The following is a 26,360-nucleotide window of genomic DNA, read 5'->3' as shown; positions in this document are numbered from 1 at the left end:
CTCCTGCTCTTACTTCTGACACACTTTAGTTTTGCATTTTTCATATTGAATTATTATATTTTTCAGAGAGAATATTGAATTTTTTGATACATTACAAAGAATGTTGATGAGATTTTGTTTTCTAGACTGAAGATGACAATCTAGTTATCGAAGGAATTTTGGATATATTCTGGGGAGTAAAAAAGCCCATCCGGCTGAAAATACAAGATGAGAAGCAGGTCCCTTCTTTTGCCACCATCAAGTCATCAACTGTATTCTCCCAGAAGGGGTGAGCTATACCTCAGATAACTCAAATACAATGTAATGCAAACATGAGCTGTATTAGAACTGAATAAAAGTGAGTAATATATGACTCTTTAGACATAAAGATCTTTATCTCCTAGAGACAAATTTTCTGTTCCAAACAGAGCCTTTTATTTCCAAGCTATGTTTATGTACTTTGTTCACTCTTTACACACTGAAGCCTTAGTAATATTCAGCCTAATCATTGTAGTGCAATACTGGGCCTGCAGTCAGGAAGAACTGAGTTCAGATCCCTGCCTCACATACTTACTAGCTGTGTGACCTTGGTCAAGTCCCTTCACTCTGTTTGCCTCAGTTTCCTCAACTTTAAAATGGGAATCATAATAGCACCTACCTCCCAGGATTTTTGTGAAAATCAAATGACATATTTGTAAAAATAAATTAAAAAATGCTTAGCCCGGTGCCTGCCACATAATAGATGCTATATGAATGCTTATTCCCTTCCCCTTTTGACCCTTCAAGGCCCATGCCAGGTCCTCTCAAACCACTGTAGGAAGAAGGAAATCGAATTAATTCCTAGAAGGCAGCCTATGGTTCACCATCAGTGAATTAGAATTGGTGCCATTAATATTATCACTTTTTTCTTCATTTCCAGTAGAATTCATAGTCATTCTGAAAACAAAATGCCATCTGGGGAAGGCATGGTGGAAGGGGGAAATTGAGGATTGTTCTCCCTGATTTTTCATCCCTAATCCCCCTTTCATACAGCAAGTGAGGGCACAGCAGGGATCGAGACCGCCAAAGCCTATCCTCCTGATGTTTGCATTTCTATGTAGGACTCTATGGACAGGGGTGGAATGGGGGCATGGTGTTTGGGTAGAGGGTGGGGGCAGGGGGAGCAGAACAAGGAAGAGGATAACAGAACAGTCTTAACAACTTGATTCTGGTGACAGGAAAAAGCCTACGATCATCAAATGAATGCTAACATTTCCCTGGGTGGTGGAACCCAGAGCTCCATGGCCTTTCTCCCTTCTCTAAGCTATGTTTCCAATGTTTGTAAGGCGCAGCATTTGTGAGACAGCAGAGACACAAGCAGTGTGATGACTCTCCCCGTGTTCCCCAGAGCAAGACTCTTGACTGCATCTTGTTCCCATTTCCTATAGAAATGTGGGTTGATGGCCCTCCCATAGTCAATGGCATAATTTAAGTAAATGACAAGTGCATTCTATACAGAAAAATCCAAATTTCTAAAATAGGCCATTTTGGAGATTATTCTTCATATTTCATAAAAGATTCTTTGCATGGTTCCTCTAAAGGTCAAACTCCCCAAGGGCACTTCAGTATAATTTGATTAACCAACGTTTGATTTGTATGCTCCCTTTAAGGAACAAGGCAATTTATTTTTTTAAATAGTATTTTTTCCAATGACATGTAAAGATAACTTCTAACATTCGTTGTTTTAAAAAATTTGAGTTCCAAATTTTCTCTCTTCCTGCCTCCCTCTTCTTCTTCCTCCCTAAGATGGTAAGCAATTTGATATAGGTTGTATGTGTGCCATCATATGAAACATATTTCCATATTAGTCATGTTGTAAAAGAAGAAACAGAACAAAAGGGAAAAAACTACAAAAAAATAAAGTGAAAATAGTAGGCTTCAATTGGCCTTCAGACTTGAACAAGGCAAATTAAAAAAGATAATTCTATAGCTACTTGTTAAATCAAGAAAGATTTTGTACGACCTTTCTAAGTCTCTTTCTTGGTCTTCTCAAGATCAAGGTCTTGAGGTATTCCTTAAAGTTTTAGATCTCTAAGGTCAGTTTTCATGAGCTGGAATTAACAGGTGACTATGTCTCATTTCTATTCAATTCAACAGTTAATTATTAAGTTTCTGTAATGTTCCATGCATAAAGACAAAGATATAAATGATCCCTGCCCTCAAGGAACTTACATCATTTATTTGGAGAAATAACATGTACATAGACATGTATGAAATTTATACAAGTCAACAAGGTGGAATGGATAGACAACTGGTCTTAGAGGCAGAAAGACATGGGCTCAAGTCCCACCTGTGACCCATATTGACTATGTGACCCCAGATCAGTCATTTACCTTCCATTTCCCTAGGAAACTCTAAGATTGTAAATTGAAAAGAAGATGCCAACCTGCATTGATCAAGAGAGTTTTCTCATCTGGGAGTTTCTTGCACAATGAAATCACATGTCCAGTCCTATACCAAAACGCAATGTAATTGGGGAGAATAAGAAAAGTCTAATATAGGCACTTGAAATGAGCCTCAAAGAGAAAACTTTAAAGGCTAAGTACCTGAAATGAAATGGATAATTTCCCTCCATGTAATGACTTCATTCTGCATTTACTTTCAGAATAGTTTGTGGTAGGTGGTAAGTGGAATTCTTTGCATCTTTGAGTTGAAGAAATGAGACCCAGAAAGACATAGCAGCTAGTTGGTACAGTGGATAGAGCACTTAGCTGAGAGTTAGGCAGGCAAGGGTTCAACTTCATACACTTCTTGCTGTATAACCCGGGGCAAGTCACTTCATCTCTGTCAGCCTCAGTTTCTTCAAACTGTAAAATAATAATTAGGGCAGCTGGGTGACACAGTGGGTAAATCATAGGGCCTGAAGTCAGGAAGATCTGACTTCAAATCCAGCCTCAGATACGTGCTAGCTGTGTCACCCTGTGCAAGTCACTTAATCCTGTTTGCCTCAGTTTCCTCATCTGTAAGATGAGTTGGAGAAGGAAATGGCAAACCACTCCAGTATCTTTGCCAAAAAACAAAAACAAAAGCAAATGGGGTCACAAAGAGTCAGACCTGATTGAACCAACTCAAAAACAACAACAAAAATAAGGATAATAATAGCGCCTACCTCACAAGGTCGTTGTGAGGATCAAATGAGATATTATTTGTAAAAGCACTTAGCTTTATCAAGTTTATTGAATCCCTCTGCTAAGTCTCTTACTGGCTGATTGCTTCATTAATTATTTCTTTCACTGAGTTCAAAGATGATCCACATATATATGTGTGTGTATATATATATATATATATATAAATTTAACAAATTACTGAAAATATCGACTCTTTAAGTAACTAGCTAACTAATTATTCCTTTGGAGTTCCCAGACTTATATAACTGAGATCTCTCATGAGTTGCCTTTTTTACCCTTAAACCCCAAATTTATGGCCTTACTTACACATAATCACTATTGTAATTGTTGTTATTATTGTCATTATCATTATCTCTTCGATTTCCTTTCTCCACCCATATTCTCCTAGTTAAGGTCCTCATCCATTCTTGCTTGGGCTATTGCAATAGTCTGTAACTGAAACCCCTGCCTCAAGCATCACCCCCACTCCAATCCATCCTCCACAAAGTTGCCAAAGTGATTTTTTTAAAGTACAAATTTGATGCCACTCCTCTGCTTATAAACACCAATCGATCCCCATTACCTCTAAAAATGAAAATTAAAAACTACTCTCTTTGGCATTTAAGGTCCTTCCCAACCTATCTTTTGAGCCTTATTACATCTTACACCCCTTCGTGCATTCTCTAGTCCAGTCATCCTGACCCTTCTTACTATTCTTCATACGTGGCCCTCAATGCCCCTTCTCATGCCTTTGAGAGTCATGGGCTGACTCCATGACTGGAATGCATGCCCTCCTTGACTATCCTAGTTTCTCTCAAAAGTCAGCATAAGCATCATCTTCTCCTTGAATTTTTTTCTTTTCCCCTAGATGTTCCTACAAACCCTCACCAAAATTACTTTGTCTCTATTTCAATCTCATGCTTACATCCATGCATGTTATCTGCCTTGATACAGTGGAAGCTCCTCAAGAAAAACTGTTGCTCTCTCTTTGTATCACCAGCACCTAGCACAGTATCTAACACATGTAGGCATTTAACTGATTGATTCATTGACTTACTTGGATGATTTTCTTTTAAGGAGATTGGTAATGGATATATTAGCATGTTTTTCTTCCCCGTAATAAAAATAATGGAATTTCATTCCTTAGGAGACTGACAGTTAACTAGTGAGTGACTCACAGACTCTTTCTCCAAAGGAAGTTAACTGTCAGTCTCCTAAGGAATGAAATTCCATGAATACCTTCTCAGAGCCTTACAAAGACTTACGTAAGACAGAGACTTACATAGACCAGTTATGACAATCAGCACTCCATGTTTCTATTCTCTCTCTGTCTCTCTCTCTCTCTCTCTCACACACACATACACACACACACACACACACACTCATTTAGGAAACCCCTGTATTGGAGGCCAGGACTGGCTTTGGTAGGACAGGTTCTAAGTTAGAATGAGTGCTTCTTTTTATGTTTTAGAGAGTTTCACTGAAATCTTATAGCACTTATATATAGTACTGGTTTTATTCATCAAGCAAAACGTACAATCCATGCTTTAAAAATGATGCCCTCTATTATACATGATGGGAGGAAGTATACAATATCTCTCTTAAAGGAAGAATAACAATATACAAAATCTTTGTGGGAGGGGCTATGTCATCCAGGATTACCAACTGTCAATCAAGCATTGACCACTTTCTCTAGCTCAATTAGGAAATCCCTATATTGGAGACCAGGACTGGCTCTGGTAGAACAGGTTGTGAATTATAATATATACTTCTTTTCATATCTTAGGGAGTTTCACTCAAATCTTGTAGCATGTAAATATAGTATTGGTGGTATTCACCAAGGAAAACATTTAATCCATGCTTTAAAAAATGATGTCCTCCATCGTACATGACAGGGGGGGAATAAACAATGCAATATATGGTACATTTAACATTGAATTATAGTATTTCCACCCAATCACAGATCCAGTGTACTCATGAAAATTCCACTTATTTAAAAGATTTACAAACTGGAGTAGAGTAGGCATCAGCTATCGGGTGATTTCCTGCTGGGCCCCCCCCACCCCGTACTTTAGAAAGCATTTATCATCATGGACTGATGCCAAATCTTTAAATATTCAGGTGCCTGACAAATTGCCTCATTTTTTTCAACTTAGATCTTATGAAATGATCAATGAGAGGTCAAAGAATTTAAGCAGAAATATTTTAAGACACTTATAAGATCTTCATCAAAAAGTGTTTTTGAGAGACTCAAGCACCACATCTAGTCAAGTGGACTTCCCAGGCAGCTTTTCTGCACGTCTCAGCTGCTTCTAGGTGATTGAAAGCTATTAATATGCCACAGTCCATGGTGATGATGATTAAACCTTGTTTGCCAATAACTTCTTGTGTTCTATCAAGGCCAACATATTAATATTGCAAGAGAAACAAAGGTTACTGAATTGAGTGGACAGGGGACTCAGATGCTGAACCTGTTTCTTGACTTTGGGTAAAATTCTTGATCTTCCTGCATTTCAATTATAAAATGGATGAGGGAGGGGGTGGTAAGAAAGAGTGGTTAGTGGGGAAGTGCCTAATTTACCTGGCATATGTGAGAAATGAGTCATTTTACATAAGTCACTTTTCTAGAAAACTGAAACTCCAAACTTGATAACATTTTATGTGAGAATTTTTCTAAACCATGTTGCATACTTCCCTACCTTCTTAAACAGGAGGCATTGAATGCACTTACATTTTTCTCCATAGTGCCTGGCATACAGCAGGTACCTAATGAATAATTGTTGATTGACCGATCATTTTGCTTATTCAAAATCATCTTTAGGAACCTTAATTAGTGAACTGTTATGTAGTGTAGTATCGGCCTCGAGGCCTGTTGAAGTGTATAGCGCTGTTATTTCCCACTCTGTTAAATGACCCAAGACTACTGTGTCTTTTTTGGTTCTTGTGTCTGAAGTCTGCTGTTTTTATCAGACTTTCAGTCATTCTTCCTTGCCATTGTCATTGGACCTACGTCTAGCACTCTGGTCCCATTCTCTAACTTGTGGCTTATAATTTCACAGCAACCCTGTGAGATAGGAGTCCTTATTTATGGGGTCCAAAATTGTCCAACCTACAATAGAAGAAACTGAGGCAGAGCTCTGGACCAATTGCACTTTATTAAAGGGTCCATGGTCCCCTCTAATGAAGTGGATCTCAGATCTCCCTCATGATTTGTGATGCCTCCTTCTTCCAGGGCCCTAGTTTTATAGTGCTTGGTACCCAGGTGATGCAGAAGAGGCACAGTAAAATGCAGAGTCTTATTGGTTGATACACCTTGACCTTAATCCTCCAAGAGGGTCTACATGAAATATAGACTCACTTTGGTTGACAAATGAGCTGGCATGCAGACCTTGAGGGACCTTTCAGGAGGTCCTACCAAGCCAATGAGTAGACCTGTGTTATCAGGCTGATAAACAGATGTGAAAATATCTATGTGGGCCAATGGGCCAAGTAGAAAGGCAGTCCATGGGCTGCCAAACACTTCATGGTTAAATGCTCATAGCCATCTCCCCATGTTGGGCAACAGAAGGATGACCAGGGACAGAAGGGCAGCAAAAATAGCTGGGGGATTTTCCATGTAATTGAGTTATCTCTACCACACTGGGATTGGTCACCATCACGAGGCAAAAACAAGGGTGGAGGTCCTCTGGACAGTTTCCTATGACTAAATAAGTGAACTTACAACTTGCAGTTCACAGCTCTGGGGCCTAATATACAGAAGTTATAATCACTACCCCTGTGGAATCATATCAAGTTGATGAATACTGATTGGAATAAAATAGAGGTCTAATTAATCATCTACCACATATTATCCCCATCCTATAGATGAGGCAACTGAGGCTGAAAAAGAGTTAAGTGACTTACACAAGGTGATGAATTTCTGAGGCTATGTTAAAAACCAAGTCATTTTGACTCCAAGTCCAGAATTCTCTCTACTATATCATGCTACCACCCTTATATAGATAAAAGTCCCTAGAACTTCATTTCCTATTCTCTCATTAGAAGAAATTCCTTGGACTCTATTTCCAAGGACTCTGTATGTCTGGCTACAAAGCATTGGTGCCACCAGTTGAAGACTTCAGTTGGTGGAAAGTCTTCTAGGAAAGGAGGTCTGAAAAAAAAAAAGGAGAACTGTTGAAGGCATCAATGAGTGGGACCAGGAAAGATGAGGCAGAGTGAGAGAAGAGAGGCAGAAGGAGGAGCCTGGGAAGTGGTGCTGCTACGGGAGTCCTGGGAGAATCTCGATGGTCCCAGACTAGAGGAAGGAGTCACTAACAGCTCTCTGACTTGCTTCCCAAAAGGCTTTTATAGATTCTCATGAAGCAGCCAGCACCAAACTCCGAGCTTTTTACTACTGGGCCATGAATTCAGAGACACTCTTGATTTCCTGTGAGACTGCATAAAAATCATATTTTATTGTTACCTTTTTATATTACCTTCATTCAAGGGTATGCTGGTAAATATATAACAACCTGCTTTTCTATACACACCTCTAGTTAGACAGATGTATATATAGATAGATATAGATATATGTGTTAGTATACATGTATATATGCAATATGCACGTGTTTATACATATGTGTATACACACACGTTTTGTTGAACAGTTTCAGTCATGTCTGATTCTCCATGACCCCATGGTCATGAAAAATTTGGCAACAGTAAAAAGTTTATAAACATATAACAACCAAAAATTAATTAAAAATCAAATATGTAATGAATCCAAGGTGTTATGTTATGCAACTTCACTGCAACCTTGGTCCTGAACACAAAGCATGCGCACTTTGTACTGTGCATACCTTCAGGCCATGCAACACCAACTAACACTGCCAAAACAGAAAAGGCTTCATGAGTGAAAAAAATTAAAGAAGTCCTGCTCTAGGCAACTAAAATTATAAACAGCAGAAAAGATGCTCCCAATCTGCATTGGTAGAGGGAATTTCCTCTTACAGCGATTCCCTTTGCCAATGAAATCATATTTGCTTCCCCCATTAAATGTGAGCTCCATTACAGTAGGGAGTGTCTTTTTGTCTTTCTTTGTATCACTAGAGCTTAGCATAGTGCCTGGTACACTATAGGTGCTTAATAAATGCTGGTTGATTGCCTGCCCCCTTTTCTAGCCTAGATTATAAAAATTTTAGAACCTACAAGGAATTTTACCCATTTGTTTATGGAGTGGCTAAGAATGATTCTATTAATCTCAATTATCTTTCCTTGTTCATTATATGGCTAGTGTGTCTTAACTAATTGTTTTGTTATTTCCTTTTTTATTTGCATGGTCTGTAAGTAATTAGAGAATATTCCTCTGGTTGGGGCTCAGACTGCAATATGAATAATTTATTTTCCCAAGCACCCAACCCGGAACCTAGGTGAATAAGCAAGGGTTTCCAGAGACAAGAGTTCTCAGGGGTCTTGAGGCAACCCTTGTTACATTGCCGATTCATTCTTTTCTTGGAGCTCAAGCTCTAGCCAGAGCCTACTCCAGTTCCTCATCAGAGAGGGCAGGTGACCTTGGGTTTTCAAATGCTTTACTAGCAGCTCATAAGTTCTTCTATACCTGAGACTATGTCTGATGATGAACCTTGTCTGCTGTTCAAGGACGAGTTTAGGTTGATTCAGGAAGACTCATCATTTCATTGGCCACCAGGTAAAGGACTGTTTCATCCACCACAGCTATTAGAGACCATCTGTGAAGTTGTAGAGATGTTGTAACCTGTATTATGGAAGGAATGTTCACACCAACAAAAGCATGCAATAAGGTCAACAACCCTTAAATAATTAAAGCCACTGCTGAATCGTTTTTGCTAACAAAATCTCCATTTGGGTTTCTACAACTTGAAAAATCCTGATTTCACCACACAGGCTCTGATCACAAGAGATTCGTCTTTGTCACTGCCATCTATTCCCTACTTCAGCCCAGAACCAACCCATATATTGTATCACAGGCCCAGAACAGGGGACTCCCTTGGAATCTCTTCTCAATTGTTCCATGCTTACTATGGCGAGGATAAAAGTATGAACTGAGGAAGTAGGAGCCTCTGTCATATGAGTTTTCCAAGCTGCCTAGATGCCCAGAAGAATGCAGACACAGCAGACAAGGTGATGAAGAGCCTGGATGACAATAGTGATGGTTGACTTCTAGGAGCATGTAGGACAGGTGGTAGCACTCATAGGGGCCTGCAATGACTTCTGGGAGAATAGTTGAGCAGACAGCTCAGTCCTGGCCAGCACCATCCACCCAGCATCACTCTCCACATAGCCCTACTTCTGCCTCCAGATTCTCCAACTTCCTTGTCCCAGGATTGGCCAGAGAATTAGATATCTGATGCTCTGCTGTTCATTAAAGGCTTTAATAAACAAATCTTTTTTTCTAGGGAATCATTTTATAGCATCAATTAATCAACAAGCATCTATTAAATACCTACTGGGTGTCATGGTAAAAATGCTACAATTGCTGCCCTCAAGGAGCTTATATTTCATTAGGAGAAACATCATATACACATGAAAGCATAATTCCTGAGCTTCTGCCAGGTGCTGCAAACCATCAGATCCAAGATCACAACAGTGCCTGATTCATTTGGAGCCACCTGTTTCTTGGACTTTGCAAGACAGGAGATACCTAGTGCTCAAACTATCACGGACCTCTTTATAGATAGCATTTTACTATGTATGGTAGAGATATCATGGGATAATGGATAGAGGCCAGCTTCAGAGTAAGGAAGATCTGAGCTCAAGCCCCAACACTGACATCTAATGGTTGTGGACTCTTAGGCAAGTTATTTAGCCTCTTGGTGCAGAGAAATGGCAAAAATAAGTGTTAAGTACTTACCATGTATATATATGCAGGTCACTAGGCAGGTGCAAATGGCATTGACACAGAAGATTTGCTTATCTGGCATTCACAACATATGGCAAGATATAATATAGCAGTGAAATCTCAAGACCAGTCCAAAACAAACAAAAAAATACTCATTCAATCAGTCAACAGTTATTGGTGATTGGTCAAATTATAAGGAGTCCTTACAACAATTATTGAGACCTCCTTTCATCTAAACTTAATCTTAACATTTTTTCACCTGTCTGATTGTAATGGCCCTCCCTGCCCCCAGGGGCTCTGTGAGGATTAAAGTTCTCTAAATGTATACACAGCTGAAGGTGTGGCTGTGGGTGAAGGGTGTTCTGTGGCATAACTGTCATAGATGTCACTGACATAATGAATGCTTTATTTCAGGGGTATGACCCGCTGGGGGGAGTTTGATGACCTCTATCGCATCAGTGAGCTGGAGAAGAAACAGAGTTCTGTGCAGGAAGCCAAAGATCCCCAAGACGGTCAGTGTCAATACCTTCTGTGGCATGTGTGGTATTCCTTGGAAGCAATGGCAAAAGGTTAATCCTTGATTCTCTGAAATTTGCCTTTTTTACTCATTACCAGCCAAAAGGTTTACTTGGAAACCACTTTCATCATTTGGTCTCATAATGCCTGCATATGTGTAAAGTAATTTTAAAAGGAAAAGATTCTATGCCAACGTAAACTGGTATTCATGATTTTGGTTATGATGGTGGTTATTTGATGCTTTGGAGATCATCATTGCCATTATGACTAATACTTTCACCCACTGTCTGGCTGTTTTCTATGTTTTAGCAGGATTGGTACATACACCTGTCACTGTCTTATCATAATTTCTCAAAACTGAGTGAAATTTCTACATAAAATTATAGCAATTTGTGCCAATATCGCTTTTGATGTCCATTTCTCACTGTTCACTGCTAATTACTTATTTACGTAGTTTAGGTTGGAGTTTTTCCAATTGTACAGCCTATCTTTTTTATTTTAATTTTTATTTTTTTTTCTTGCTTTTTCTTAACTTTTTATCTTTGCCTTGACAAGTTGGTGGTCTAAGTAGACCCAGATAGCTGATTTCAAGAACAGCTCCCACATCAGCATCAAGTCTTTTCATGTTTGTGAAAATATAATCTATTTCATCCTTTACAGTGTTCTTTGGTCCAGTATCTACCAATTCTTTTCTCAAAGAAAGCATTCATAACATAAAGTCATGAGACTTCCGTGTAATCTCTAAGTTTATGATTTCTCTCAATAGTTCTTCCTGAACTACTCTTCCCCAAGTATGAGCTTTCCCTACTCATGAGAGCTCTTATTTTTTTTAAAGAATCTCCCTCTTCAGATAGTGGCTTGCTGATTAATTTCCAGGTATTATCTTCTACTAAGGGGCAGCTAGGTGGTGCAGTGGATAGAGCACCCAGCCTGCAGTCAGGAAGACTCATCTTCCTGAGCTCAAATCTGGCCATAGATATTTACTAGCTCTGTGACCCTGGACAAGTTACTTAACCCTGTTCACCTCAGTTTCCCCATCTGTAAAATAAGCTGAGAGAAAAATAGCAAACCACTTCAGTATCTTTGCTAAGAAAACTCCAAATGGGGTTATGCAGAGTCAGACACAACTGAAAAAAATGACTCAAAAACAACACCCACATCATCTCCCACTAACCATATTTCAAGATTTTTTTCAATGATTAAATAGAGCTAGAAATTCACAGAGCTCTACCTAAATGACTTCCTCCAGCTTGACCTTGTTATAAATCGAATTGCATTCATCCAAGTCTTCTATGACTCTTTATTTTTATAATAACCTAATCTTACATTCTGTACCTACTCCTAATTTCAGGAAGTCCCTAAAGAGCTCCATGCCCATAACACAACAATATGTTTCAACTAATTCAACCCCCATTTTTTTCAGGATTGAATAGTCAGCAAACCACGTCTGCTACCATAAGCCCTAAGCATGTAATATTGTGCAGCAGTGACGCAATGCAACAATGCTATGTAAAATTAATATGTGGCAAATGAATCAGTAAATATGTGTCAGTTGGTAGCAATGAAACAGATAATAAGCCCATGACTATGAGAAACAGTTTGAATAAATGCATTCATGTGCCAGCAACCAGTATTTAATTAGACAGACAACATCTAATAGGTCAGTCCAACATATATAAGCACCAGCAAAAACACCACCACCAAAAAATGTATTTACAATCCTTCTATTACTGCAATAGTCTTCCTTCATCTCTTCCTTCCTCCCTCCCTCCTCTCCTTTCCCTCCGTCCATATAGAGAAACATACCCTTATCTGCAGGTGTTCTGCCCAAAGGAATATAAATCTTGATCAGTGAAACCTCTCAAGATATCTTAGGGTTTATGGGCAAGATATTTTTCCCTCTTCCCTATGTATTTATTCTATCATTCAAAAAAAGAACTGGGGGGAAGCAGGTAGGTGGCACAATGGATAGAGCTCTGGTCTTAGAGTCAGGAGGACCTGAGTTCAAATCCATCCTCAGACACTTGACACTTACTAGCTATGTGACCCTGGACAAGTCACTTAACCCTGATTGCCTCACCAAAAAGAAAAAAAAAAACTGGGACAACTAACTCTTTTGCCCCATGTAGTTTATTTTATGATTTCTTGAAATACAGCACTGGAAAACCAGACTTCGATGAAGGCCATTGGGATTAAAATGAAGCTACTTGACCCTTAAACCCAAATCACCCAGGCTCTCGCTAATTGGCCAACAACAGGTCCCAGCCCAAGCCTCACTTGGTCATTGTTTGAGTTTTAGTGGCTCAGAGTGAGTGTAAATAACAATTGTTTCTGTTCTGGCCTGAAACCCTCTTGATTTTTTTTTTTACTAGGTAAAAGAGGCCATTTTTTGCCTCATTTCTTACCTAGCCTTAATCACTGAATGGGTGTTACCTCAGACAAGCTGAGAGCTTAAAAAGGCCAAGGTCTCCCACTGCTTCTGGGGCCATCTCCAGTCATCCTGATCTATATCTTGCCACTGGGCCCAGATGGCTCTGGAAGAGAAAATGGGGCTGGTGACTTTGCACAGCCCTTCCTCACTTAAAATCCAGTTCGCTTTCAAGTCAGGACATCACCTTCTTGATGTCATTGGTCCTCTTTGAGAACAAAGGACAAACAACAACAATTACTGCAGTGAATTGATTATTAAAGAAGAAATTTTCCATGGGACACAAACCAAATTTTTATTTGAAGAACCACTGAGTCTTCCTGTCATTGGGTGGGGGTTTTTTTAAGTACATAAGCAAGAAGATCTTTTTTGAAAACTGATAAATAGATGTATAGAATAATTTTACATACACATATTGTGTGTGTGTGTATTTATATATTTAAAAGGAATAGCAAGTTGTACATAATAGTTTGCAGTTTCACATGCAATCAGCTTTTTTAAATTATACTATGTTATGGAAATGATTGTTTCATTCCATAAATTAAAAATAAAATAAATACATATAAAAAAGGAAAAAATTCAGAAAATTATTTCAAAAGAAAGCAAGCAAATTGAATTAATATTCAGCTTAAAGAAGAGAGAAAAATAATGGAAAAATCAATAACTATTTTGAGGGGGTAGGGAATCCCCAAGGTGGTTTTTGTAAGATCTAAAAATCCCAAAGGCAAGAGAGAAAGAAAATAACATTTGAAAAATAATCTGAAGGAGAAAACAATTAAAATTGAAAATTACAAAGAACAAGTACAGTTAAAAGAAGTATCAGAAGATGTCTTTCATCTTTTGCAGAGATGGAAAGTCTACTTGGGTGGAACATTACATATATTTTCAGATATGTTCAGTGTTTTAATTAATTTTGCTGATTTTCTTTTCTTTTTCCTCTTAATTTTCTTATCTTTTACGATATTATTTGTAATATGGGATGGCTTTCTGGGAGGAAGAGGGAGAAAGATATAAGGGGAAAGTGAGGCAATGTAAAAAAAGATATCAATAAAAGTTTACTTTTAAAATAACAGGGAGAGATATAAAAAGGAGATCAGACATCTCATGGAGCTGTTCCATATGTAATGGTTCTCATGAGTAATAGAGTTCATGTGTATAATAAAGTCCAGAGATAGTATGGGACCCAGATGTAATATGTCCCATTTGCAGGGAATGATGAGTTTTGTATTTGGTGCTAATACCATGTTAACAGCTCAATTACAGTATTGCCAAGGCTGAGCAGGTCATGATGCCCTTTCTCCAGCCTTCAGTGCTCAGCTCAATTTTCCATATGAGTTTTTTAATATCTATTGCCAAGAACTAGCTGCCCAAACAGTGACAACGAAGACAACAACAAAATCTAGATTCAGATGTTCTCTCTTGTTAGTTCCAGAGCCTTCCCCTCCATTCCTCTACTGCTGGAGGGAGAAACAAACCTCTTCCCTCTACCAATCACGTCATTGTAAACGTCATTATGCCATTCAGTATTGTAGACCTGAAACTATCTCTCTCTCTCTCTCTCTCTCTCTCTCTCTCTCTCTCTTCCTTCCCTCTCTCCATAGATATATAGTGGGAATGAATTTTTAAAAAGGGAAATCATAGAGATTAATTGGGGAGCCATTCAACTGAAATACCAGTCATCCCTATAGGAAATATAAGCTCCTCTCCCGTCTCTTAGAGAGAGTGAGAATAAGAGGTGAATGTTCAGTCAGTTAATGGAGGCCCCCTTGTCTGCTAGCAATGGAGGTATCAGGTACCCGGTATAGGGGTATGAGTATCTCAGCAGCCCACTCCAAAGCTGCTGCAGCTCCACTCCGGCATACCTTTGGCTCCATCATCTTCTCTCAGGATCATCACCAAGCATTCCCCTCAGGTTTTACCCAGTTTCCTGCTGAAACAGTCTAGCTTACACAATCCTAGCCTCCACCTCTTCAGAACAGCAGCGACAGTTCCTTGGCCTCATGACCTCATGCTATTCCTCTCCCTTTCTGAAATCCACTTAAATTCAATGATATGGGCATTGGGAATACAGACTCTAGGTACAAATGTCTGTTTGGCCACAATTATCACTTCTTGCAGAAAGAGAGGGGGAAGAGGAAGGATTACTCTGGATTTCAGACATTAATAATCTCAACCATCCTTGGGAACATCCCTTTTTTTAAAAAAACAGTTCCTGAAAGAGATTCCAGGAACAACCCAGGAAGCAGGAAAACAGACATAAGCTAATAATCTTGCATTCTTCTTAGATTATATGTCTTGTAACAGCAGCACCCTGAGGCCTCTGGTAGTGGATGAACCAGATTCTCCCTTGCTATACAGAACGATGAGTGAAGCAGCCTTGGTGAGAAAGAACATAAACCTTGGCAAGATAGAGAGAAGAGATCCACAGCATCACAGAGTGTCTATTAATGGCCACTTCTATAACCATGAGGTGAGTTAAAAATCAGTGGGCAGGGAGGGGGTTGTGAAGCATAGGTCGTTGAATACGATTTGGGGGTTGACTTTTTGTATTTTTGTGTGCTTTTTCAATGAACAAAATTTTATTTTCTCTCCTACTCGCCTCCCTTCTTCCCCCAATTGAAAAAAGAAAAAGGAAGGAAAGGAACAGAAGGGGTAAAGAGAAAAAGGGAAGAGGGAAGGAAGAAGGGAAAAGAAGGAAGGAGGAAAGGAAGGGAAAACCTATAAAACAGATACTCATGTTCAAGCAAATTCCCATTTTGGCCATTTCCAAAACATCCATCTCATTCTGCACCCAGTGGCCCTCACTTCTCTGTCAGGAAGGATATTGTCTGCTTTTTCATTGGTCCTCTGGAATCATGATTGGTAATTGTGAGGATCAGAGTCCTTCAGTCTTTCAAAATTGTTTTTGAAATGTTGTTACTATTATATAAATGTTATCCTAGTTTTTAATAGGATTTTTTAATAAATACTTTGGGAGAAAGACTCCATTTTACTAAAGGCATGGAGGACAAAACCTCATTTCTGAGGGCATAGACACTTGTTGTTATTTCCCAACAGCTATTCTAACCTGACTCTTTGTCTTTCTAACCTTGGACTCATTCAAGCAGCATTTCCTCTGAAGTCTAAAGGAATGGAAATTTCCTTTCCATATTCCCTTGATTTTTTGGCTCAACTTCTTACTCCCAGTTCAAGAATGTTTCTCCAAATTGTTCCCCGTTTGACCCTCCTATGATTTACAATGGCAACCTGTCATAGCCTCAACCTTTTTACTTTTTGTACAATATTTGTATAGTACTTTCAGTCAGTCAAATAACATCCATTAAGCACCTACTATGTGCTCGCACTGGTCTAAGCAGTGGGGATGCAAAAAAATGGAAAAGACAATTTCTGATCTCAAGGACCTCACCATTTAATGGTCTTTCAGGTTTGCAAAATATTTTTCTCCCTGCCCTGGAAGAGATTTGAGAGGTTATGACAAGAGATGATGTGCGTACCAAGCCGAGAAAACAGCAGTGCAATCTCTTGAAGACACAGCTCCATCTATCGGGGTACATGGATCATGACTCACAGATCACAGATTTGGAGCTGGAAAGGGCCCTAGAAGTCATTGAGTCTAATCTACTCATTTTCCAGATGAGAAAACTAAGGCTCAGGCAGGCTTGTCCAAGGTCACACAACTTGAAAGTGTGATAAGGTGGGATTTGAACTCAGGTCTGACTCCAGGTCCAGTCTTCTATCCACTCCACCAAACCGCCTCTGTTAGGCAAAAACTACTGAGACAAAATAGTCTGCTCCAGCCAGCAGATGTCAGTGGCCCAATAAGCATTTATTAAGCACTTACTATGTGCTGCACACTGTGTTAAGAGCTAGAGATACAAAGAAAAGTAAAAGACAATCCTTGCCTCCGGGGGTTCACAGTCTAATAACATGCAGATATATATACAAACAAGCTATATACAGAATAAATAGGAAATAACATACATTATAGACTATGAAAATGTCATACTGGGCACCTAGGCTAGTTATAATTAACTGAATATGTGATTCTTTACATACTGATCATGCATAGATGATGAGTTTCTAATCTCTTAGAATTTTATAATATCCATTTCAGCTAACTGCAGGTGCCTTGGGATAGAGATTATACATGGCTACTTAGATAATTACCCTACTCTGGGCCTCAATTTCCTCATCTGCAAAATAGATGGCCTTTGGGGCTCCTTCCAGCTAAAGAGCAAGGATCCTCCTCCTCCTCGTGTAGATCAAAGTCAATCCATACCTTTCCATCCTATGACATTCTTCCTGTATCTTTCCCAAAATCCTATATAGAGATTTTACTCAGTGATCTGGGATCTCAGTGAACCTTGAGGTTCTCCACCCCTGTGTGTGGTCTCTGTCTCTCTGTCTCAGACTCTGTCTTCATCCATCTCTGTTTCTCTGTCTGTCTTTTCTCCTTCCTCCCCCCTTCTCCTCTCCCTCTCTCTTCATCTTTTCCTTTCTCACCATCTCTCTTTCCCTCCCTCCCTCTCTCTCTCTCCTGTTCTCCTCTCATATTTTTGCATCTACCAACACACACATACATACACACACAATTAACTATCAAAAAGCATTTGTTAAATGACTATTATATGGCAGGTATTATTCTAGCTACTGAGGATACAAGTTCAATGAATGAAGCAATCCCAATCTGCAAAGAACTTTATCTATCTTTCTGTCTGTCTAATTATTTTTGTCTGTCTATGCTTTCATCTATCTCCATCTCTCTCCATCATTTCTCTATATAGTGTTCAGGCTATTCATCATTGTCCCTTCTCCTTAATAAATCATCAGCTCACTTCTTTCTCTGCCCATTCATGTCCTTGATGGTGTCTTTTATGTCACTGTTGACACATAAATCATTATTAGTAATGCCCTGTAATATGAAATTGAATTTAGGGAACAAAGTCCTCTACTAGAAACTTAACCTCTGGCATTATTTTCTTCTTCTCTCATTTGAAACCAACCCCCCCCCCCAAATTTTAAACCTAGGAACTCTAAGCATGTGAAGAAAATATAGAAGGCTTGTGAGGTCAAATTAACCAAGTAATGAATAGCATGCCCTGTTCTCCCATAGAAAGACACATAGATTTCCTGGGCAGAGCACAAAAACCAAATTAGACCATAAAGAAGAGATGAGAAAATGCACCTCGCTCCCTTCTTTGTAGAATTGGGGTTTGTGGATGTGAACCATTGCATATTCTATCACACTCCACTGATGTGTTGGCTGGTTTGGGTCAATTACTTTTCCTTCCTTTTTCTGTTTTATTCTCCATTACAAGGGATGGCTCTCTGCATGGGGGAGGAGAGGCATATATTCAGGAACTGAAGGTGTTACAAAGATAAAAGCTATAAAAATTTAAAAATCAGTAATCAATTAATATAGCAGGATCTTAAAAAACTCTTTTGGACATTCACAGATTTAGACCATGGTTCACGCTATTATTTTGTACCCAAAACTTTATATTGCTGATGCTCTGGGGCCTAGAGTTTAGGCCTTCTGCAAATAGAAGAATCAGGCCTGAGGATGTAGCTATAATGTTTATTTCCTTCTTCCAGACATCAATTTTTACTCCAGCTTATGGATCCCAAACCAAAGTGAGAATTAACAGTAACATGAGAACAGAAGAAGTAATAAAGCAGCTTCTACAAAAATTCAAGGTAATCTTTCCTTCTGAACTCAAGTGGAAATCACTAGTCCATGGCTTTGGTGACTTGGGTGCAAAATCCAGTGCAATCTCCGCCATTACTATTTCTACCACTGACAAGCTCAGGGCTTGGCCCATTGCCATTTCCTGCTTTGCTTCTCTATGTCTAGGTTTCCAACCACCCCAGTTCTTACGGGTAGGTGAGGATGTAGGCTTACCTCTTCCATCCTTGCCCTGTTTCCTGAAAAAATGTTCTAACCACCTTCCTTTTATGGTTTTTAAAAGGTTGTACCACTATTCACTATAGGGAGACTTATGAGATGATTATTACAGACAAATCATTGGGAAATCATAAAGGATTCTGCTAGTACCTGGCTCAGCCTTCTCTGATACTTGGGGCTCCCAAGATAGTTACCCCAAGCTAAAGGGACTACATCCTTTAGTAGTGGGTCTACTACACTCAGTGATCTGGGAACCATCCTCTAGTCTCTGTCTCTCTTTCTCTATGTCATCTCTATGGCATAGGTCTAGATCTCCTCTCAGTATCCAGTTAATATAGTTATTTTTTCTCTCATCAACCAGAGGACATAATTGGTTTGAAGCAAAGTCAGATAATGAAAGAGCATAGCAAGAACAGTAATAATGAACTATTAGCTAGGGCACACTATGTTAAAAATACACCATTAGTTGGAAGGGTGGCATTTATTTAGAAGTGGCAAATGGGGATTACACGCAAAAGGAAGATGTGTGGCCAAGAAGGGCAAGTTATGCCAGCCTTCCCTGCCCCCCACCCCAAGAACACTGATATCTTCTTAATGATGCCATTGCATTGCTCTCGGTGGGCCTTCTTCTCCTTGAGTGTGGTGGGTCATGACCAGTCATCTTGACTTTTGCCTTGCCACTGAACTCTGATGACTCTGGAGAAGAGAATGGGGCTGATAACTTTGCACAGCTCTGCCCCACTTAAATATAATTTATAGGAAGTCAGTCATCACCCTCATGATGTCATTGGTCCTCTTCAAGACAAACAAAAACAAACAACAATTTCCAACATTCCCTACTAGTCTCATGGTGAGTGCTAGACACATGATTTCAACTACGCCTTGATCTCATCATCTTATGTGGTGGCTTATACCTTCTAGGTACAAAGTCTCTACTGGGTAATGATGTCTGCTACCAACTTTTGGCCTCTTCTTTTATCTCTAGGCTGCTAGGGTATAGTAGCTAGAACCTCTTCCTGATAAGAGGAGGCTGATTGCTTTTCAGTCATTTCACCAGTCATTCAGTAAGCATTTATTAAATGCCTACTATGTGCCAGGCACTGTGCTAAGAGTATAAAAGAAGCAGCTGGTAGAGCAGTAGCCTGGAGTCAGGAAGACCCAAGTTTGAATGTGATCTCAGACACTTAACTATGTGACTCTGGGCAAGTCACTTAATTGCTACCTGCCTCAGTTTCCTCAGCTGTTAAGTGGAGATAATAATAGCACCTACCTTGTGGGGTTGTTGTGAGGATCAAATGAGATAATATTTGTATACTTAGCACAGTTCCTGGTACAAACTAGATGCTATATAAATGCTTATTTCCTTCCCTTCTCTTTCCCCTTGCTCCCAAGGAGCTCGTAGTCTAAAGGGTGAGTCAACATGGAAACGATTTTGTGTAAACAAGATTTATTTGGGATAAATTGGAGATAATTTATCAATGGAACAGGTATCTGGAAAGGTGAAGTGAGATTTTAGCTGGTCCTTAAAGGAAGGCAGGGGAGCTAAGAGGTGGATATAAAGAGCATTACTATATCCAAGTATACAAGCAGAGCTCTCCCAAGCTAAGAGGAAGCCTTTTAGACTTCAGGTTTTAGGTGGGCCAAAGTCCAGGGTTACTGCAGACTATCTAGCTTGTGACCTTACATGTTCCTAAGATTCTCTCTGGCTTAGCACCCAAATGATTTGGAGTTAGAGCAAAAGATAAGAAGCACTGTCACCTTTCTCTGTCTAGTCCTGTGCCTTCCTACCAAGGCCCCTGCCTTTACCAGTCATATCAGTTGAAGGCAAAACCCCATTTGCTTCACCTTATTTTGACCAATGGGTAAAAACAAAACCTTTCTCCTGAAAATTCTAGAAGGTGGTAGTAGTAGTAGTAGTAGTAGTAGTAGTAGTAGTAGTAGTAGTAGTAGTAGTAGTAGTAGAAGATGAAGATATTCAGAAAATTAAGCTTTAGATTTTCTCAGGATTTGGGATCTTCATTGGATTTTCTCCCTATTAGTCTGAACAAATCCTTTCTGGGCTTTTCCTGACAGTAGCAGATGAGGTCACTGTGCAACACCCTCTCTGCCACAACTAACTCTATGAGCCCCCTTGTACCCACAGCCTCAGGATTACCCCCAGCGTAGTTCAGGGATTTCAACACTGATGCATGAAAGCTAATCGAAATATTTTTACACAACAGAAAGTTATGATTGTTTATTTTTCTTTAACAGATTGAAAACAATCCCCAGGATTTTGCCCTTTACATTATCTATGCAACTGGAGGTAAGAAAAGGAGGTAATTGAAATCATCTGATTCTTTTCATGAGTCCTTCCTTTAGAGACCGTTGGGGGGGGTTTGTTTTTGTTTTTGTTTTAATCAGTAAGAAAGTCAGATGGCAAAATTGTTTCATTTTGTGAAAAATGGAAGGAGTTGGCATTTTTGTGCCACCATCTTATATTTAGGGCAACCAGGATTCCAGATACTCCTAGAAATTTGATAACATACAAAGGACAAGAAAATATTTGGCACTTATCATTATAATTACCTAGTATTTAGCTTGGATTGTTTTTTGTCCTTTTCATTTCTAATGTATCAATCAATCAGTAAACGTTTGCCAAGCACTTACTATGTGCCAGGCACTGTGTTAAGCACTGGGAATACAAAAAGAGGTAATATACAGTCCCTGCCCTCCAAGAACTTAAAATTTAGTGGGGAGACAACATTCAAACAAATATATACAAAACAAACAAAGTCCAGGATAAATAGGAAATAATGAATAGAAAAAAGGCACTGGGATTTAGAGGGGTTGAGGAAGGCTTCCAATAAAGTCGGGACTTAAAAGAAGCCACCGTGTATACTATTTTCCTAGTTCTGCATACTTCTCTCTGTATCAGTTCATATAAGTCTTCCCATACTTTTCTGAATTCGTCATATTCATCATTTTTATGGCATGGTTAACATTATCATTCTTGTACCACATTCTGCTTAACTTGCTTGCCTATTCATCAGTCTCTGTTTTTTATTTTCAGAAAAGAGACGGCTAAAGAAGACAGACATTCCCTTGTTTCAGAGGCTTTTGCAAGGTCCCTCACAGAGGAATGCCAGGATTTTCCTCATGGACAAAGATGCAGAAGAAATCAGTAGTGATGTATGAGACGGCATCCTCCAGAATCTTTCTTTGTTTTCTTTGAGACTCAGTGCTTCTCACAAATATGTTTGATTTTGTCTCTTCCTTTCTTAGGTGGCTGACTACATTCACTGTCACCTTTCTCTCTTGGAATCAATCCTTCAAAGATTAAATGATGAAGAAGCACAAGAGATTCAAAAAATAATCACAAAGTGAGTAGAAATTCTTATATTAAGTTCATTTGATTTTGTTGCCAAACCAAAGCACATTTAAGTGCTTTTCCTTTTCTTCTTTCTTTTTTTACTTTTCAGATTCAGTGCAGAGAAGTCTTTTATACGAAAACATCTTCAAAATAAAATGATAGTAAAGACAGAGACAACAGTGTAGTGTAACAAACACCATGGATCAAACACTTTGGCCAAGTGAAAAGTATTTGCATACTTAATGAGTGCATGAATATTGTAGGTACATGCATTAATATAGGAACTTCGAGCTTGTAGAAAATCATCTGACCAGGAAATTTCACCTCCATAGGAAGAGGTGAAGTTGCCTTCATATTAGAATTGGGGTACTATGTATCCTGAAAATTAGATGGCCAGAGTAGTACTCATTTTTTTTTCAAAGTTAGAGAGGCATTTTGGACAGTGTGAATTTAAAATCTCTTCCTTAGCTTGAACGTTGTGAACTAACTCTTTGCAAGAAATGACAAATGAAATGGGAAATAAAGACTGCGAACACTTTTGGAAAAAAAAGACACATTCTTTATGTTGCAAAGAAATTCAGTTTCACTGAGTGGAATTTATAGATCATTGATGACTTGGGTTTTCACAAAAATGAGGATGACTTTGCAAGTTGGCAAGTGAGCTTCTGTTATCTGCTTGTTATCCTGATAAAACCCCAGAGGACCAAAGACCATAGGCACCTAGTAAACTACAATATCTGCAGGCGGACCTTTCCCAGCATTACTGGCCTTCTAGTTCCTTTGCCCTGAAGGGACTTCTGTATAGGAAGTATGACATCTGGTAAAGGATTTCATGGAAAGTTCAAAAAGCTGTCCCTGACTTCCTATTTATTGTTTTCCAGAGCTAACTTTCAAAACACAAAAGAAATTCTGAAAACACAACATGAATTTGGAACTTGTGGTGGTTATTTTTATATGTAGTTGTTGTCATCAACAATAATTTTTTAAGCAATTCCTTATAAGGGTCAATAGGTCTTTTTCTTAATCTACCTCCATTTTTATTTCTCATGATATCGTCTAAAAAAAACTAAAACATTTTATGTGTTATATAGACTAGAGCACTGTACGATAAGTACACAGCTGGAAAATTACTTTTGAATGTTAAAATACATATCACAATCATTTCAAAGATATATAATTCTAAATTATCACCAAAATGGACTGGAGTGTGTTCACATACATTAAATTATATTAAAGACCTCCTTGTATGGTATACTACATGTGACCAGGCTTTCATTACTCTGCTTGACTTTTGGTAACTGTCAAGAAAAAGATGCCTACTTACTAAATATGAGACTGAGAATATAGACTGTAACTCATAGCGCTCTAACTCATATATTCATAGAGAATATAAGATAGAGTTTATAAATCATTAATGACTTTTGGGTTTTCACAAAAATGAGGATGACCTTGCAAACTGGCAAGTGAACTTTTTATATGTGATAGAGACTAGAGTCCTGTATGATAAGTACACAGCTGGACAACTACTTTTAAATATTAAAATACACATCTCAGTCATTTCAAAGACATATAATTCTAAATTATGGCCAAAATTGACTGAAGTGTGTTCATATACATTAAATTATATTAAAGACCTCCTTGTATGATATACTACATGTGACTGGGCTTTCATTACTCTGTTTGCTTTTTGGTAACTCTCGAGGAAAAATTTGCCCAATTGCAAAATGAGAGGCTGAAAATATAGACTATAACTCATAGTGCTCTAACTCATATATTCATAAAGAATATAGAGTAGAATTTATAGATCATTGATGACTCTTGGGTTTTCACAAAAATGAGGATGACCTTGCAAGTTGGCAAATGAACATTTTATATGTGATGCAGGCTAGTGCTCTGTAGGATAAGTATACAGCTGGAAAATTACTTTTCAATATTAAAATAACACATCACAGGAGCTTACAACTCATGCTACTTTCTGATAACTTTCCTTAGTTGAGAAGACTAAATTACTTACACCTTGAAAGAAATGGATTTCATCACAAATGCTTTTATTAAGTATTTACAAAGATGTCAGGCACTGTGCTAAACTCTGGGAATACAAAGGAAATATGTGCAATCGCTGCCCTCAAGGAACTCACATTTTAATGGAAGAGACAACATGCAAATAACTATTTTTATATAAGATTTATGCAGTGCAAATGGAAAGAAATCTCAAAAGGAAGGCACTAGCAGCGGGGAGGTAGGGCAGGAAAAGGAAGGACCTCTTGAGAGACTGTGAGCTTTGAGCTGAGTCTCAAAGGAGGACTCACTCAAGGAGGTGGAGGTGAGGAGGAAGAGTGAATGCACAGGAATCTCCAGTGCAAAAGCCTGGACTTGGTAGATAACATGTCATGTGTGATGAACAGGAAGGAGGCCAATGTAGCTGGACAATACAATGTGTGAAGGGGAGGGAGCCAAATTCCAAACAGAGAACTATCCTGAAAGTGACAAAGAACCACTAGAGTTTGTTGAGCTAGAGAGGTGATGTGCTCCAACCCGAACTTTCAGAAAATCACTTTGGCACCTAAATCAAAGGTGCATTAATATGAAGAGAGACTGGAGGCAGGGAGACCAACCAGAAAGCTATTGCAAACATCCAGCCTAGAGGTGATGAGGACCTGTGCTAGGGTAGTGTCGGTGTGAATGGTGAGAAGGGGACTTAGGCAAGAGATGTTATGAAAGAAGAAATGAGCAAGATCTAGCAATGGATTGGATGGATCTGTGGCATGAATAAGAGGGAGAAGTCAAATATGACACTGAGGTTGTAAGCCTGGATGACCAGTAGGATGGTGGTGTTTCCTTCACCAGTTACAAGAACGTTTGGAAGAGAGGAAGGGTAGGGCATGGCAGGTAGGGAAAGATTACAAAATAATTTTTGTACATGTTGATTTTGAGAAGCCTGCAGAACCTCCCCTTTGAGAAGCTCCAAAGGCAATTGGTGATTCAGGAATGAAGATCAGCAGAGAAACTATGACTGGATAGGTAGATCTGGGCATAACCCATCTAGAGAAGATCACTGAACCCATAGGAGCTAATAACATCACTGAGTGAGCCAGTAAAGAGGGAGAACTGAAGATCACTCAGGATATCCACTGTTGGTGGCCATGCCCTGAATGAAGATCCTAGAAGGAATAGAAAGAGCAGTGAGACAGGTAAGAAGAGGAGAACCAGGAGAGAGCAGGGCCGTAAAAGCTTAGAGAGGAGGAGAGGGCAATGAGGAGTTTCACAGCTAGCAGAAAGGGAGTTCAGGAAGAATGGGGGTTGGAAAAAGCCATTTTGTTGTTGAGTCATTTTTCAGCCATGTCTAGCTCTTCATGACCCTATTTGGGGTTTTCTTGGAAATGATACTGAAATGGTTTTCCATTTCCTTCTCCAGCTCATTTTACAGATGAGGAAACTGAGGCAAATAAGCTTAAGTGACTTACTCAGGATCACACATCTAGTAAGTATCTAAAGCCAGATTTGAACTCAGGAAGATGAGTCTTCCTGACTCTAGGCCCAGCACTCTATGCACTATGGCGCCCCCTGGCTGTGCTGGCAAAGGACATTAGATTTGACAATCAAGAAATCCTTAGCAACTTTGGAGCAAGCAGTTTTCAGTTGAATGATGAGTGTGATATGAGATCACAAAGGATTTAGAAGCACATGTGAGTAGAGGAAGTGACAGTACCTCCTGTAAGCAGCTTTCTCAGGGAGTGTAGGCAAGGGAGAAGAGATGTAGAATGGTATCTGCTAAGGCTAACCAAATGAGGGTTTTTTGGAAGGAGAGAGACATAGGCTTCAGCAGAGGACCCATTATATAGGAAAATAACTGAAGTTCAGTGAGAGAAAGGGGATGACGGAGGAGGCAACATGCTGGAAAAGACAGGAGAAGATGGGTTCAAGGATGCACATTAGGGGGGTTTTCTTGGCAAGAAGAATTTCATCTCTACTGTTTTCTTTAAAAATGGAATAAATAATACTAATTTCAGGAGTTTAATAAATTAGTGGCATCTGTACAGTGATTTAAACTTTGCTGTTCAGATTCACACAATCCCTGGGAATTCTGTATCATAGGTAGCATTTTCAAGGATTTTGCAAATGGGAAAGCAGCCTTAAAGAGGTTTAACCATAGTCATCAGTCAGGATCTGAACCCAGG

At 39.1% G+C, this 26,360-nt stretch overlaps 1 protein-coding gene across 2 annotated transcripts in view; it reads left to right on the top strand.

The window, feature by feature from the left end:
* RASSF6 (Ras association domain family member 6) overlaps positions 1-26,360 on the top strand; it is a 100,435-nt gene that overhangs the window by 43,267 nt on the left and 30,808 nt on the right. The window contains exons 4-10 of one of the 2 annotated variants that reach the window (XM_027854553.1): positions 126-268; positions 10,396-10,493; positions 15,211-15,395; positions 18,521-18,622; positions 21,084-21,135; positions 21,883-22,001; positions 22,095-22,192. In XM_027854553.1, coding sequence (XP_027710354.1) covers positions 126-268; positions 10,396-10,493; positions 15,211-15,395; positions 18,521-18,622; positions 21,084-21,135; positions 21,883-22,001; positions 22,095-22,192 — 797 coding nt within the window. Of the gene's footprint in view, positions 1-125; positions 269-10,395; positions 10,494-15,210; positions 15,396-18,520; positions 18,623-21,083; positions 21,136-21,882; positions 22,002-22,094; positions 22,193-22,291; positions 24,294-26,360 lie in introns of those variants that run through there. The other variant, XM_027854554.1, reaches the window with a different exon arrangement.

Source organism: Vombatus ursinus, unplaced genomic scaffold (assembly GCF_900497805.2).
Source record: "Vombatus ursinus unplaced genomic scaffold, bare-nosed wombat genome assembly UNPS02010461.1, whole genome shotgun sequence".
In the NCBI taxonomy this organism is placed as follows: Eukaryota; Metazoa; Chordata; class Mammalia; order Diprotodontia; family Vombatidae; genus Vombatus; species Vombatus ursinus.
Note: the sequence above shows the minus strand (reverse complement) of the source record. Positions and strands in the feature narration are given on the sequence as shown.